The sequence below is a fragment of the Colletotrichum chrysophilum genome (genome assembly GCF_026319265.1).
Source record: "Colletotrichum chrysophilum strain AFK26 chromosome Unknown scaffold_1, whole genome shotgun sequence".
In the NCBI taxonomy this organism is placed as follows: Eukaryota; Fungi; Ascomycota; class Sordariomycetes; order Glomerellales; family Glomerellaceae; genus Colletotrichum; species Colletotrichum chrysophilum.
This window is the reverse complement of record NW_026517288.1, coordinates 702889-718949: the sequence shown is the minus strand read 5'-3', so window position 1 is coordinate 718949 and position 16061 is coordinate 702889. Positions and strand designations below refer to the sequence as shown.

Sequence of the window (16061 nt, the reverse complement as noted above, 5' to 3'; positions counted from 1 at the left end):
GGTGAAGACGAGGCTGTGTGTCTCGCGATCGACCAGTCAATTCGAAGGTAGGTTGTGGATATATGTAGCTGCGATAAAAAAAAGTATCGTCTCGAAGCGATCGATTGATCGAACGATTGCTTGCTTGTGTAGCAAGTCTGGCTTTATGTTTGTGTGAACCCTTCGTGGGGTTGTTGTCTGCAGTTGACGTATGCAAGAAAAGCAATCGTTTGAGAAAAGTAGTAGTGAAGAGGAGGAATCGAAAAGAATGGTTGGATGCTGGCGCAGAGCAGGTCTGGGAAACTGCGTGATATGTATGTATGCAGGCTCAGAAATACTACGGCAAGGTCACTACGTAGGTCCTTACTCTGTAAGGTCAAGAAGACTGGGGCGGGAAGAGCCCAACTGGCTGAAGAGGCCCCCGGCCGTTCTTAATGGAAGAAACAGGGCGTGGTTGTGGAAGGTTCGGTCTCCTTCAGAAGCCCAGGGAGCCATGGCCACCGTCCCCGTGCGACTAAAACCTGGCGGGGCGTCGAATCGGGTGATCTCACTGGGCTGATTTGATGGAAGTGCACAGAAGGCTGGCGGGGGCATTTCTGCATTTTGCGTCCAAGTTGCCGTTTAGGCCTGTATCGCTTTCCATTTGCACTTGATGATTGACTTACGCCTGGGATTCCAAGTGTACATCAACCCGTTTTACGCCGTTCCCGCGCAGGTTTGACTCGTTCGCAGAGCTGTCAAGCTGCCGACATTGAAGAGCATTCAACTGTCAGGCAGGGAAGAAGTTGGCAGACTACAGACAATGACGAATGGCGGGGTGTTTGCCGGGCGGGAATAGCGGAGTCAGGCTCAAGCCGTGGCTCGTGCGCCGCACTAGACAGGCCCCGGTCCTGGCGGATACAGGGATACCTGATAGCTGCATATAGAACCTTCGAGAACCTTCTACGGCGATATGCGTCAAAGGTCAGGCGTAAGGTTGAACCATCGCCAACACAGCCCCTGGGCCATGCACTTATTGGGGTATCAAACAATTGGTATTGCACTGCCGCAATTATCATGTACAATGGAATAAGTTATTGCGCTGCGCAGCAGACCGTATAGCCAATGCTGCTGTGTGCCTGTCAGCGACTCGCCATGATGCGAATGCCATGCCGCTATATCCCTGTTCCTATCCATAGTCGTGTTCCTCTGATGCTCTAGTCTTTCGCTACTGATGCTCATCAGGCATTTCCATATCCATAATCTTAATCGTCTTTTGTTCGTCTCTGGGGTCGTAGGGTGGTGGTGACCCAAAGTGTATTGAACGCCTTGCCATGAAAGGTGATCCGCCCCCATTGCTGCTTCGCTCCTGCATCTCAGGTCCCTTAGGCTGATCCTCGAAATCCGGCGTGACTGTGCGACTAACATCCACACCACCGCTGGCTGAAGCTTCGTTAGAGCTTTCTGTAAGCTGCGGTACCGATAGTATGTCGGAGGTTCCTGCTGCCGGGGCTCCGCCGGAGTACATGACCTCGGCAAGGCTCTTGCTGTTGTCGATAATCTGGCTGTGTGAAAGGTCCGGCATAGCGATGTCTCCTACGCCATCCCCGGCACCGAAAACATCATGGTCCAACTCGAAGTCTCCATCTCTGGAATTTGTATCGCTGCCTCCCAAGGAAGCACGGTTGGTGTCCATCGAGTCCACGCTACCAGACCGATACTGTCTCTTCGCGGGCGACACCCGAGATGTGTTTGCGTTTACGTCCCTCGCTTCTGCGGCTCCATCTGTTGTTTCCCGGCTCAGCTCTTGGCGGAAGTTCTTGTTCTCAGCACGAACGAAGCGCTGGAGGGCGTCCGAGAGAGGCACAGGAGTTTGGTTGATAGCGTCTTCCGTGGCGTACACAAACATTGGCCTGCGTGTTTCTTGGAACATTTGTCGCATCACCAACTCATAGGACACTCTCTGTTAAAGGTCAGAAAATGTGTCGATACCTGATAGACATGAGCCTCACCTCTGCTTTTGCAGGCTGAGCGTCGCCTGTAGTATAGGACAGCCGCCACCACTGATCTACTGGACCAGAGTTTTCATCAAGCTCAATGAGGCTTGGCTCCTCCCTCTTGCAAACATATGTCACATCTTTGCCAGTGGACACACCTCTGAGGAGGTACTTCTTGCCAATGAACGGCTTTGATAGCCCCCGATGGTTAGGGTCTGTGAGTAGCTTGCCCAGAGATCGTTGTCTCTCCGTGAGCCGCTCTCGCTCCCACTTGAGCTCTTGGCAGGGTTAGCATTTATTCATTCATGTCAGCGAAACTTGACTTACTGGCGAGCTTCGCCTCTTGTTCGGACAGAAGTTGACGGCACCTCTTGACCATTTGTTCTGCGGTTTTCGACAGTTCTTCTTCTTCCGCCGTCTTGACGCAGGGCACATCCTCCGGCCGGACAGACTGCTTCTCGTCATCGGCAAGCTTTTGCAGCTCTCGGAAACGTCCAAGTCCGTCGAGATATTGAACCTGCCCCTCGTACTCCTTGATAGTCTTCTCCAACATCTCCTTGACATCGTACACCTTGTAAGTGTCATTGTCCACCCAATTGGTGGCCTCATACTCCATCGAGCCTGCCTTGTAGAGACGGTTAAAGACCCACGCGATGTGCTCCTGGATCACCCTCGCCTCCTCTTTCCGACCAGCAAGGTAGCGCTCGGGGTACCAGACCTCCGGGATATCCATTGACTCGGGAGGCTCAGTCCCGTCGATGGCCATGATCATAACTTCACCAATATCGTCGAGATAGACCATTTTGGTCTCTGGTGTGATTTCAGTCCATGTACAGGCGTCGTTCCATACCACCCAATCCAAAGCTTCATACAACGTCTTGGTCTTCTCATATTGATCTTTCTGAAGCTCGAAGCTAAGGTAGGAGAACCTTGAAGGCTCTTGGTAGTTCTCGAGCGTCATCGTGTAGATTGTGTGGGCTGAATGGGTTAGTGGCTTTATGACTTCAGGATCTGTGTGATCGTGCAAGCTGTCAAAGAACTGCCTCTCAAGAGGATAGGAAGATGCGGGCACGAGGTAGGCCATCGCCTCGACGGATCCGTAACTTCTCTCCGTTTGATCCAAGAAGGCCATGAGGCGATGGATCTCCTCGTGAAAGTCCGGTTTTGCGTCATCACCCCACTGGAGTTCGTCCCTTTCCATGGCGGCCAGTACATGGGGTTTGTATATAGGTTGACCTTTCCACCACTCGCTATTGTAGCCATATGACGCCGCCTGCTCGCCAGCTGATAGAAGAGCATTTCGAACTAGAGGGATCTCGTGAAGAATCGTCAGAATGGAGCCCAACCGGTGTTGTTCGGTACGCGAATGCGGCTGCTGAACAAGAAAGGCGGGGGCACCCGGCTCTCTCTTCCTAAGTGAAGGCGCGGAATCGTCGTTACTCTTAGATTCCGACGAATCCACTCCGGTAGGAACCATAGCCCAGCTGTTGGAGTCGTAGTCAGCACGGTTAGCAGGTCCGAAATAAGCTGCATTGGCGCCGGTGTTGGTTACGCCGGCTTCCTGCGGCGTGAGACCTGACTCAATGGCAGAATTCCGAATAGCTGCCTGGAGGTCTTCGTCTTCTTGAGCCGCGCTCGTCGGCGCGCCTGTACGCACGTCAGCTCTGGCTCCCCACGGCACGGAGGGAAGTACCGGAAGCATCCCCGGCCGTCCAGTCTATCATCCTACCAAGCGGCGATCGATTGTTTGTTCTCGATGGCGGTCGTGAGGGGGCCCCGGCAGATTGGCCGTAAAAGTTGTCGGGAGCTGGCGCAACGCCCTGTATAACGGCACTGTCGGGCGCTTCGATGTTGAAGGCTACGCTACAAAGTCAGCCACAATGCCCATGTGAGAGGGAAGCATTTAACGTGCCTATGCCAGTGTTATTGGCAGCCCCATCTCGGTCGGCACCGAACGCAGTGTCATCCCACGTGTACTTCTTACGAAACTATGCCCTTGTTAGCTCGAATGTTCCCTCGTTGCTCAGAAACACATACCGCTTCGGGGCCATTGTAATACTCCTCAACGAGTTGGTCTACGCTTCTGCCGGACTATGCGATGCGTCAGTGGACTCGAAGCCATATAAACAGGCTCGGCAACGCACCTTCAAGGCCACCGTCGCCATAGCACGATCATGATCAAGAATTATGCCTGTTCCCTCAGCTACTAAGGCTGTCCATTCGCAAAATGTAGCAATATCTGCCTCCGATGGCTGCCCCGCCATCTTGTCGGCTCGTCCCGCAGGAAAATTACAGCTATCGTATCGAATTGAGCGACTTCGTCGGTTAGAGTCGTTGTTCTAGGTATGTTCGAGGCATGCGCATGTCGTCGGGAGGCGGAAGAGCTGGGGCTACGAGAAGCCAGGCGGGCGAAGCTACGAGTTTGGAGCGGCTACTGAGGTGAGGTCAAACGGGCAAGAAACACCTGCAACAGTGATGCACCGACAGGCAGGTTCGAGCTGTCTGGGCTCCGTTTGACAAAGGTGCGGGGGCTACGAAGAGAACAAGTAGTAGACGGAAGGCAGCTATGATAGCTGGAGGGTTCAGTCGTCCCGTCCCGTATCGTCTTTTCGGGACGCCTGAGCTGTGTTTGGTGGAAGCTGCACCGAGACTCGACTGGGGAGGCTTGGTGAGCTTCCACTCGTTGCGGCGGCTCACAGTGCGGTTCCAGAGACGTATCCACTATTAGCCCCCCACTTGACGACGTGACGTCCCGTCTTCAGTGAAGAGGCAACTAACTACGCTGTTTACGACTCGGATCACTGAAAATCTACGATTCAAGGACAGTTCGGGTCTGAAGTTGAGATATTCTACAGTAGCATGCTACAGGCCGGGGTGCATAGCTTACCTTACCTCTTTTTCTATTTCAAGAACATGTTCAGTGGTCTGGAATCTGGCAAGACATACGACGACGAGTAAACGATGTTAGCGGGGCAGGCGTCCGTACCACCATGCCCTTCTGGTGCTCTGATTGTCCACCCTGTCGGAGGGCAAGCGCGGCTTTCCGTCCCTGTCGGCCCCCTCCATTGCTGCTGGCGCTCACAACCCTGCGGGGATGCACAGGCCGCGGAAGGGTGGCACCGGCAGTCATAAGCGCAAATCCGACATTGCGTCACTCGCGCGACCCAGATGCTTGTGAGGGTATCCGTAAGCCCCTCCAAACGCCCGATAAACTCTTCATGCTTTACAAACAGCAGTCAAGGTAGGTATGATCCAAAATTTTCAGCCCTAGGCTTTGTCGGAGCATGCGGCAAACAATGCTTGATTCATTGGCTTATATGATACCTTTTTTGTGGTGCCTCCGTCGATGACCGCTGCCAAAATCTAGTCGCTGTTCCCTCGCCGTAGAGCCAAATGTGAAATTCCATCCCTGCTGCGAAACACCCTCCCCAGTAAAATCCAATGATGCCAGAACCCAGGAAACGAGACTCCGTTCTGATCACCTAAACAGGCCGGGCAAGACAGCCGGCAAAACGCCTGGGGCCGTCGCTATGCATCATCCATCATGCGTATAGGTTGTGAGAGGGGGAAAAAAAAAGAGTAAAGTAGAGAGAGCCAGCCCAGTGCACAACTCCGCTATGCTTAAAGAGGACGTTGAGTCGGTGAGATGAAGTCATATGAGTAGTGGTTTTCAGCTGTGAGCCGGGCTTGGCTCAAGGCTTTTGAGGCTTCTCGTCTTCGTCGTCATCCTCGTCATCGTCGTTGAAGTCATCCATATCCATATCACTGTCGCTGCCTCCCAAGTCAAAGTCGCCCTCGTCGTCTGTCTCGTTCCAGAATGCGTCATCGTCCAACGGCTTCTGAGGAACAGGCTCCAAGTCCGCTGTGGTAGGGAACTTCACGCCTGCCGGGATATCCTTCTTGGACTTTTCGACGGTCTCGCGGGCCCTTTTCTGATACTCCTCACGCTTATCACGGTACATGACGCCAGCATCGACGTTTGCAGGCGAGTTGATCTCGGGGTCGTCCAGCAATAGCAGTACTGAACGCAGCACAGACTCAACACCTTGCAGAGGCGTCCACCTCTCGCAGGCGAGCTCGCCGGACTGTTCGTCCTCGCCGGGAGTATGCAGAATGGAGATGCACAGCTTGCCGTCGGGGTAGATGTTGGGATGGCAGATCCAGCGGGTGAGGAAGCGGAAGGTCGGCGGCTGGATCGGGTAGTCGCGTGGGAAGGTCATCTCCGCCTGGACTCAGCGTTTAGTCGATATGCCCTTGTAGGCAGGCATGTTAGAAGTCAACTCACTCTAAGATAGGCCCCATTAAAGGCACTGTCGGGGTTAACGACCATGAGGCCGATCTTCCACATCAAGACATTGCGGTCGTCGACGTCAATGTGCACCCATTTCTCCTTCTGCAGTGTTTGCAGCTCGCTCATCAGTCGCTTCTGCGCCATGGTGGACTGTTGGTTGTGGACGAGGCGGGGTCTGTTGGAGAAGAATGGGTAGCAGCGGAGTGTTTCGTCGTGAGCGGCGGTGACTACAAGCGGCAGAAGTCGTCGCGGTGGCACTAAGCACTCTTGAGGAGATGACGGTGGTCAAGTCGGCCGTTGAATCTCGCAAGAGGCGTGATCGAAGCGCAGGGACCCTAACGTCGAGGAGGGACGGAGGAGGGAGGGATGACTCGTCTTGTATGGACTGACTCGGCGCGAAGGAGATAAGATAAGGCGAGGGACCGTGGAGGCGGTAAGTGGCGGTTGCGAGCAGCCCCGTGGAAGATGGAAGGGTTGAAGTCGGAGGAGGGAGGGAGGAAGGTGAGAGGTGGGGGAAACGTGCTTGTAAATGAAATAAAATCCGAGTTGCAGTCAGAAAGGGCAAGAACGGAGAAGATCAGGGTAGGAACGAGAGAGAAAAGAGGTGACGGGAGATTGTCGCGGTTTATCAAGGTTCCAGGTGCATCCAGTAGCGAAGATCCACGGGCGCCGTCGACCGGAAAGCGAACGAGGACAATGGGGAAGAGACAAAACGCCAGGGCACCAGTCTCCCGCCCAAGTCCCTCCACTGTCCACAATGGCAGGGCCCAATCCGCCCGTCAAACCGCCAACGATGTGAAGGGGGTGGTCACGCAGTGTCTCGGATCCGTGGCCAGCGCAGGGCGCCGCCTGTCCTTGCTGTCGCTGCCTCCGATCGGGGTTGGTTGGAAGTCACAGTCACCTCACCCTCGCGCCAATCCACACTGCAACATGGCCTGCCAGGGTCAGCCGTCCAGCACATCTTCTTGGGCCAGGCTTGCTAATACGGAAAGCAATACTCACTTGTTGGTCTGCAGGCGCCGCCACCAGTACTTCAAGTTTGCCATCATGCCGTCCTCACGGGGGTTGCTTACATGACCGTCCAACTCGAACATGATGGAATCCTGAAAGGGGCCTAGACTTTCAAATAGTGCGGACTGGTCAGGCACCTCTTTGTCCTCGCCTTCCGGCTGCTGGGAAAATTCTTTCTTCAACAAGTACCACTGCATATGAATCAGTTTTTGTTTTTTGCTTACCTAGGTCCTCAGCCAGCCAGACAGACACCTTGATGCATCCAAACCAACGTCGCTGACTGCACTCCCTCGAGCTGCAAGGATACCCAAGTCCGTCGAAGGCACGCAAAGCCCCATCTCGCAAACCCTCTCCTCAGCGCTTCCTTCGACTGGAATCTTCCCTACTCGCCCGGAACTCAACTGCCTTCTCTCAAGGCAACAAGCTCCCGCAGCAACTCTTATGGCTGCCGCCTCTGCCGCTACTAAGATCTGACACTGCGGCTGCCAGTCTGGGGTTTCGGTGCCTGCGCTTGGGAGTTTGCTTAATGCATGAAGCCAGCCTCCAACGACAAAGCGTCTGAGCAAACAACGCCCTCGAGCCAGAAGGAGCCAAAAGACTCGATCCAAAGAGGCTTCCGTCCTAGTGCCTGCCGCCCACCCATGCAGCCCACAGAGGCTGACTTCAAACCACCCCTGCGTTTGTTCTGCAGGTGTGGTGCGTCGCCGCAAACTCACGATGCTGCTGCCCTGCTGTATGACATGACGCACTTGAAGCATGCACTTTGCCAATAATCCTGCGACAACGCCAAATATTGTTTTTCATTTCGTGTCAACTGCGACAATTATCCTCCTCATCCAAATCGACGATAGCCCTAAAACCTTTGATCATGCCCCAAGGTCGTAGTAGATGCAGTTCCCCGTCCTGAAGTTGTAGATGAACGAATGCCGGCTGGCATTCCTCATCTCCCACGCCGCCTTCGACTTGACCATCTCGGCGTGGATCTCCCGCACGTACTTCTTCTCCGCCGTCGTCACGCTGTGCTCCAGCTTCCTCCAGCTCTCCGCGTCTGACAGGCACGTCTCCCTAATCATGTCCATGACCTGATCCGTTGTCTCTACGGCCAAGATGGGGCCGTCAAGGAACGAGTGCACCAGGCTCGCCGCGCTGAACTGCGCCTGCTCCACCACCGTCCTCCGGTTGAACTTCTTGCTCCGCGTCCCTGCCACCATCACCCGCACATCCTGCTCGTGCTCGATGACCGGCGTCGACTCGGACTGCTGCTGCACGCCGCGCATCTTGACCACCGCCTTGGAGTCGCGCTCGCGCATCTCGCCCCGCAGCCACGATAGCAGCTGCGCGATCGGCAGGTCGACGTCCGGCGTGTCCTTCTTGTCCATCGTCTTGACCTTGACGATGGCGTCCTGCTTGATGATGACGATCCAGCAGTACCCCTCGTCGCGGTTGCGGGCCAGCAAGTCTTCCGGTGATCGCGCGTCTTTGGCGAGCTCCGCGCTGATGCCGTTCGCCCAGAGCGTCTGCAAGATTTCTATTCCCATGGATCGCAGGATCGCAGCGTCAAAACTGGCGACAAGCGCATCGCACTGAGAACATGTTAGCAACCTGATGAGAAAAATGCTCGCTGCTTTGGCCTACTCTTCGAGCGTTGTGGAAGATATTATTGGTATCTTCCTCCGTCTTCTTGAGGAACGCTTTGCCGCTCGTCTTGGGCACCCTAGATAGCTTCTCCCAGTTGAGGTTGAAGCCCACGGCGTGCCGTTCTTCGTAATGGCTACCGATTCTGGGCCGTTTCTCTCTGATAAGACTGTCATACCGGCCGCCGGCGGCAAATACGTCTTTGACTTTCTTGTCGTAGACGCAGGAAAACATGATTCCTCCCGTGTAGAAGCTTTCCTTGAGACTGTTAAGAGGGGTGACATAAATCTTGCTTGCGACTCCGAGTCGTTTGGCATATTCCGAGACTTCTTTCAGATGAGCCAGAGTTGATGACGCCCTTCGATACATGTCTGTCCCCTCAAAGATTGACTTCAACTTGGAGAACGCCTTTGAGGGGGTGTCTAACTCAATTAATTTGAGCTCGTCCGTGTTCTAGGAAGGATTACATACCTCTAAAGTCGAAACGCTGCAACTCATCCACACTCGTAGCCGACAAGCCAACAATAGGAGATCGTAACTGTACCCTGATCTTTTGCCAAGTCTGGCTGTGGATGTTCAGGTTGCTGAGAATGTCGGCTGCAGCTCTTCGCGACACGGGATCTACACGGCAGTGATCAAAAATCAACTGCAAAAGATCCGAATGTCCTAGATGGAAGCACATCTGGCTTGACGACAAGGACGGAAATACGGCGATGATCTCGTCAAGAACCTTGATGACCTCCGCTTCTTTGAGGGCTAGATCCAGGGTATCAGTTGTGACGATGTCAAAGTCGACCTCGCCAAGCATCAGAGGCTGGCCCGTGTCGTTTCTATCGCGGAAGACGTTGCCGAAGGTGAAGATTCTCTGAACACTCGCGCTTCCGCTGGCCTTTGCCAGCATTCTTGCATGACCCATGGTAAGATCAAATGGCAGCTGGAGCACCATTCCGTTCGCATCCAGCAGCTTCACGGCGTTTGAGTCCTTGTAGTGCGAGGAGCGAGGGTACAGGCAGTTCCGTTGGCACTCGAGTGCCCCGTGCCGACGAAAGATGTCTATCAGTGTTGCCTTGACGGTACTTAGGTTCACCAAGTCCGTCTCGCTGGGACTCGTCTCGTTCATGTCCCACGCATAGTCTTTCGCCTGCTCCACTGGTCGCGCAAACAAGGTCGACAGCATCTTTTTGTAGTACGGCGAGCTAGGATCCGCAAGACCGGCGAGAGTGCGCCTGATGGTTTCGCTTTCCATCTGGACAGGCAATTTTCCGCTCTGCAGTAGCTCAGCGCTGGAAGGACGTTCCTTTGGATTGTGTGTTAATAGAGAAGTGACGATCTCGGTTTGTATCTTGTCGGCTGGTCTGAAGTCTGATGGAAGCACCGGGGGTGATTGACGAAGCTGCTCAATCACCATGGCTCTCTGCATGCCTAGCATAGGTTGGTAGCACATTTCGAAGAAGATAATTCCAAGCGAGTACATCTACGTACTGATTAGCATCTTCAGTTGAAACCTGGTCAAGAGCTCCTACATCGACCTTGGAACTGTACATTCCTTGTGAACCAGAGCGCACCTCCGGGGCCGCATACGACGTTGTGCCGATGCTTCGGGTGATGTCGTCCGATTCCATGGCATTTGGGAGGCTTCTGTCAACAGCGAATTGGCCGCTGGTGGCCAGACCAAAGTCTCCAATCTTGACATTATCCGTCCCGTCGCTGCTGTGGGCGATAAAGACATTCTCAGGTTTCAGATCTCGATGAACAATGCTGAGGCCATGAATATGAGCAAGGCCTTCGAGTATTTGTCGGAACAAGCGCCATATCTCAGGGGTATTTTGATACAGCTTTCTGGTGATCAAATCGCGAAGTGTCTACCCGTGGTCAGCGAAGAACGTGTTAGATGTGAAGACAGAACTCACTCGTTTCTCACAGTACTCCATAGAAATGTAGAGGATGGTCCTGAAGGGCCGCTGAGATCTGGCTCTAGCATGCGCTCGAACATGCCCGACAGCCCGGTTGCTGTCCTCTTCCTCAGATTCACTGTCTTCCTCTGAGTCGTCTTCATCCTCCTCATCGTCGTCCTCTTCTTCCTCTTCAGAATCGTCATAGCCGAATTCAATTTGTGGGTGGCTCGACGACATGAAGTCCAGTCCTCCAGTACTCGTAGCGAAGTGAATCGCTGAGCTCTGGGAAATAGTGTCTTTGGAGTCCTCCGTTGCGTCCTCTGTGGAGGTGTCACCCTCGGTATCCGACTGGTCCGCAATCTCCTCAACCCAAGTATTATAGTAACGAACCACGGCTGGGTGGCTCAGCTGAGATAGAAGTCGAACCTCTTTCAGGATTTCTGTGAGACTGGCTTGCGAACGCTGACTGACCTTTTTGATAGCGTAAATCTGTCCGTCAAGCTTTTTCCGAGCCTTAACAACCTCGCCGAAGCCTCCCTTTCCTAGTCGTCCTTCCTCATCAAAATCTTCCCGGTAACGTGATGAGGTGGTTCCCCTGTTCGTTAAGATTCCTCTGTTCGTTGACTCGCGCCTGAGCCTCGGTGGCATAGGTGACAAAGAGCCGAGGGAATGGTAGCTCGACATGATGGCAGTGTTGTCTTCCACCACTACCGGCGCGTCTGTGGCAAGAAACTCGCTTGAGCCGAGCTCGAAAGCGCGAGGTCTCTTCTTAGGGTCCATCTTGAAGAGTTTTGTGACCAACTCGTGCAATGGTTTCGAAAGAGATAGGGAATCGAAAACATCAGTCGGCGATCGATACTTCTGGGGGACGTCAAGCCCAAAGATCATCTGCAGGAAGACGAGGCCAAAGTCCCAGATGTCCGTCTTCGCTGTATAATGCGGCTTTGACAGGGTTGCAATCTCGGGCGGCAGCCAGTAGGCAGACTTGGCAGAGCTTAGGCCGGGAGGTGCCTGTCCTTTCGAAGAGATATTGTGCAATTCTCTCTGATAGCTTGCATCAGACAACTTTGGCACCACCTCCCCAGTTTGCTCTCTGAAAAGCAGGATATTCCCTGGATGGATATCTTGATGAACGAGCGACTTGTTGTGGAGGAAGTTCAAGGCATCCAAGAGGTCCCTCGTCCAAGCGCGCACCTTACTGGTGTCTAGACGATCAGCTAGATCCAGTAACTCAGATAGAGAGCCCTTCTCGGCGCTCGGGGTGAGAACGCTGACGGTCCAGAGATGCATCGACGACTTCTCTGCGTTGTTCTTCTCCTGCTCCACTCTGAAGTCCAGAACCTCAAGCAAGTTTCGATGGCGAACCTGTTTCAGCGTCTCAAGCTGGTTCTCTAGGGACTGGACCTGCTTCTTGAAAACAGCAATGTCCTTTGTGGCAGGACGCAAAGTCGTCTCCTTCAGGGCCAAGTTGGGGCATTCTTGGCCACTGGGAACAATGGGCCAGACAGAATAGACGGAAGAAAGGGGACCTTTTGCGACCTCAGACTTTCCGAAGACAGCCTGGAATGAGATGATATTTCCAGTCTTGTCTGTAGTCTGACAGGGACGATCGAAGACGATGCGCCCGCTCTCGGTACCGTTTATCCCGCCCATGGTGCTAAGCGGCGACATCCCGTTGGGGTTTTTCTTCTTGCGTGACTCCTTGGCCTTCTCTTTCTGGCGCTTAAGTTCAACTTGCAGCAGGCCGCCAAGTACTCTCTCTTCCTCCTTGCTCTCTTCCTCTTTCTTCCGCTCCTCCTCTTCTTTCTGTTCCTGCGCTAGTTTGGCAAGGAGTGCTTCGTGGGTGGCCCTCTCTTCTTCAAGTGAGGGCAACTCTCGACCTTTCGCCTTGGCTTGCGCGGCGTCTTCCAAGATGTCTCTCAGTCCTTCAACAATACGATCTACCATCTCCTGCTCCTCAGTGGCGAAGACCCTCGGCTGTATCTCGAGGTACTTCTGAAGTTTGAACAGCACGACCTCACGAAGGTCGCCGGTATCTTTCAAAGTCAATAGTGGTGGGCTTTTAGGATACGTGGCTGTCATTACGACGCTCAGTGTGGCAGCGAAGTCTTCATCTGAAGAAGCCCTAATGCGAACGTCGAACGCAGGTTCTGATTTCTAGTGAGGCATCAGCACTGCTTTTGCGCCGGTGAGTCGCTATCGACGATGACATCTTTACCTTCCAAGCACTCTGCGTCTCTGCATGCTTCACGAAGTCCTCCCCGTACATGGATTCCAGAACGATGAGTTCGTTCTGCTGGAGCTCCTCATATTCAGTTTTTCTGGTTCTTTCGGGACTCCTGGGTTTGAGTCCCGGGAAGCTTGAGTCATCTTTTTTCTTAGTCGGTAGGTTGACGGGCTTGTTCCACACCCCGGATGATTTCGACGCCATATCGTAACGACGAGAAAAGGCTTGACAAATCACCACAGCATGAGCCGTGATAATCCGTTAAGGGTAAGCCATGTTGTTCTGCAATATCGTGGTAATCTGGTTCAAAAGCATGTGTTGATGATGGTCAAAAAAGGAAAAAAGGCAAACGAATTTCAGCTGACCGGGTTGAAGCGCCACCAGGCATCGACCGCTATTCGCCTTGCTTGATGCGCTGTCACAGTACGGCTGTTTGGGCGTACGTCAAGTGGGGGTTGACAGCGACAGCCGGTGCCCCTCACTGATGACGCCCATGGCCTCAGGGGTCCTTCCAGTGGGGATTGGGAGCCAGAGGTTTGGACAGAAACGCTAGCGAGGGGCGAAGAACGCTAGGCACCGTGATGGCACCGTACGCGAACTGTATGGGGCAGGCGGAGGAAGCGACGAACCACGGACGCGCCATCCACATGCGGTAACAAAGTAAACAACCAAATTCGACATGGAACCACATCCGTTCGCCGCGGTCAGATCACCAACTACAAACTAATTAAAAACCCTCCAACACGCCAGCGCAGGTAATGCGATCGCTTTGGGCGAGCATTGCGGACTTGCTACACGCCACGGCCAGCAAGTGAACCAATTCCTCCGCGCTTTCAACCTTCATTGCGGACATCATTCATTCCCCACGAAAGCAAGGATGCTGGGCTGGGTACTTAGGCGAGGATTGGAGGGCGCGTCCGGAGGAAACAGAGCACAAGCAGGCGGAGGAGGTACATATCACCAACACCAACGCCAGACACACGATATGCCAGGTCAGACTAACATGGCAGCAGATGACACCACCCAGATCGAGCAACCAGACACGCCAGCGCCCGTCTTCGCCGCCCGAGCATTGAAAAGCGCAATCTTTGGCACTCCTGCCCGAGACGACGATCGCGACCACCGTGCCGCAGGCATGTCGCGTAACAGGAACGTTGACGACTCCGAAACCGAGTCGCGTACACCGGTGAAGCAGCCACAGGGCATTTTGCTCACTCCCGGCACCGGTACCTCTCGACGAAAACGCGTCTCGTTTGGACACGATGTTTTGGACAAAGGCGGCCTCAAGAAAGGCAAGGGAAAAGATACGGATGACAAGCCTGGAAAGTTCCCCAGCAGCTTCGATAGCGCAGGCGACTCGGCAAGCAAACGGACGAAGCTCACCGAGGCAATGGAGAACTCCCGCAAAGGGAAGGCGCTCAGCAGCTCGCGGGAGACGCAGCCACCCCAGCAGATGCGTCTCCAACCTCAACCAGTGAGGAACGACGATGCAGAAGACGAATGGGAGGAGGCCGACGACGACCAATGCACGCATGACATGACGATTGATCTTAATGAGCCTCATTCGCGGTCAGGAAAGTACTGGAAGTCGGAATTCGAGCAGTATCACCAGGACGCTAAAGCCGAGATGGAGAAACTGCTCAAATACAAGCAGCTGGCCAAGTCCTACGCCAAGCTGAAAGACGCCGAGGCTATCGACCTGAATGTGAAGCTCAAGGAAGAGCAGGACAGGGTGGCTCAGATGGAGCAGAAGATTGCCGATATGGCGGCGCAGATAGCTGCAAAGCGCGTCAGCGGCGAAGAAAGAGACAATCCTCAGCTTATGAAGGACCTGGCGAAGCAGACTGCTGTTGCTGTCGAGTACAGGACCCAGGTCAAGGAGCTAGCGGCTCTGCTGGAGGGTCGCGACGATGACGGAGACCCCCATACGCGCAGACGACAGACAGCCTCTCCACGGACGCAGAGGACCCTTATGGAGACGCAGCGTGAGTTGAGGAAAGCCAGGTCTCAGGTTAAGGAGAACAACCAGATGAAGGAGGAAATCGAGAAACTCAAGTCCGACCTGCTGTTTGCCGAGCAGCGAGCAAACAAGTTGGCCGAGGAGAACAAGCGTTTGGCCGAGCAACAGTCTCTCCCAAATAAGACCAAGACAGCTTCATCTGCCGAGTTGGAAGAGCTGGAAGAGTTGCGGGAAGAATCACGCCAAAAAGATGAAGAGTTGCGCCGAATCAAAGCAGACTTTGATGCCTACAGAAAGGACGCTGAAGCTGCGCAAGAGGATACGAGACGCATCCTCCAGAAAGCCACCGACAAGATCAACGACCTGAAGAAGGAAGTGAAGACGCTCAAGGCGGCAGGGACTGTCGATGGACACAAGCCCAAGACGTCCGTCAGCTCATTGCCTGAGCGAGAGACTGTCGAGAAAGAGAGAGGGCATCGCAACCATGACAAAAACCGTTTCGATGTTGCCCCCGTGCCGATTCGTCGCACGTCGAATGACACGAGCTCCAAGCGGCGGAGTCTCGAAATTGTGGAATCCCTAGGCAGGAAGCTCAATCAGTCCAAGTCTCACAATCTTCGAGACAAGTACCATGAGGATGCCGGCTCTTACTCATCGGGAGAGGAAGACCTTGTCCAGGCGCGTCCCAAATCCGAAATCCTCTCCGGCAAGGTCACATTGGACAAGCCTAGATGGCGGCCATTCATTCCCAGGTCCCCTCGCAACAGAGCATACCTCGGATCCGAAATCAACGAGCGAATCGTCAGCTCAAGCGAAGTTCCCTCAGGCACCACACCCGCGCCCCGGCATAGGTTTGCATCCAAAGAGAACGACCCGCCCATCGACCTGCTTCAAGACCGATTTGCTCGACTTGGCATGCCTGAAGCCGATGCTAGCACCATGGCAGCAAACACGTCAAAGAGCACCCTGCCACCAGAGCGGCGAGCCGCGGCCATTGCACGAATTGAACAAAGAAAGGCTGAGAAGAGGCGCGCCTTGGCAGGCCTGAATAAGGAGAACATGAGACCTTGAAGATAGAATGACGGAT

General features: G+C 54.1%; 4 protein-coding genes across 4 annotated transcripts; 1 reads left to right on the top strand and 3 right to left on the bottom strand.

Moving 5' to 3' along the window:
* Positions 1-1186: 1186 nt before the first annotated feature.
* COL26b_000198 (uncharacterized protein) lies at positions 1187-4006 on the bottom strand (the record flags this gene model as incomplete). Its single annotated transcript, XM_053173168.1, has 5 exons — positions 1187-1921; positions 1971-2233; positions 2283-3602; positions 3685-3818; positions 3993-4006. The coding sequence occupies 5 exons, from the start codon at positions 4004-4006 to the stop codon at positions 1187-1189; spliced, it is 2466 nt and encodes an 821-aa protein (XP_053042874.1).
* Positions 4007-5647: 1641 nt separating this feature from the next.
* Positions 5648-6390, bottom strand: COL26b_000197 (uncharacterized protein; the record flags this gene model as incomplete). Its single annotated transcript, XM_053173167.1, has 2 exons — positions 5648-6181; positions 6241-6390. The coding sequence occupies 2 exons, from the start codon at positions 6388-6390 to the stop codon at positions 5648-5650; spliced, it is 684 nt and encodes a 227-aa protein (XP_053042873.1).
* A 1733-nt stretch (positions 6391-8123) lies between these two features.
* On the bottom strand, positions 8124-12869 carry COL26b_000196 (uncharacterized protein; the record flags this gene model as incomplete). Its single annotated transcript, XM_053173166.1, has 5 exons — positions 8124-8840; positions 8893-9314; positions 9364-10366; positions 10458-10754; positions 10803-12869. The coding sequence occupies 5 exons, from the start codon at positions 12867-12869 to the stop codon at positions 8124-8126; spliced, it is 4506 nt and encodes a 1501-aa protein (XP_053042872.1).
* Positions 12870-14017: 1148 nt separating this feature from the next.
* COL26b_000195 (uncharacterized protein) lies at positions 14018-16045 on the top strand (the record flags this gene model as incomplete). Its single annotated transcript, XM_053173165.1, has 1 exon — positions 14018-16045. The coding sequence occupies one exon, from the start codon at positions 14018-14020 to the stop codon at positions 16043-16045; it is 2028 nt and encodes a 675-aa protein (XP_053042871.1).
* Positions 16046-16061: the final 16 nt, after the last annotated feature.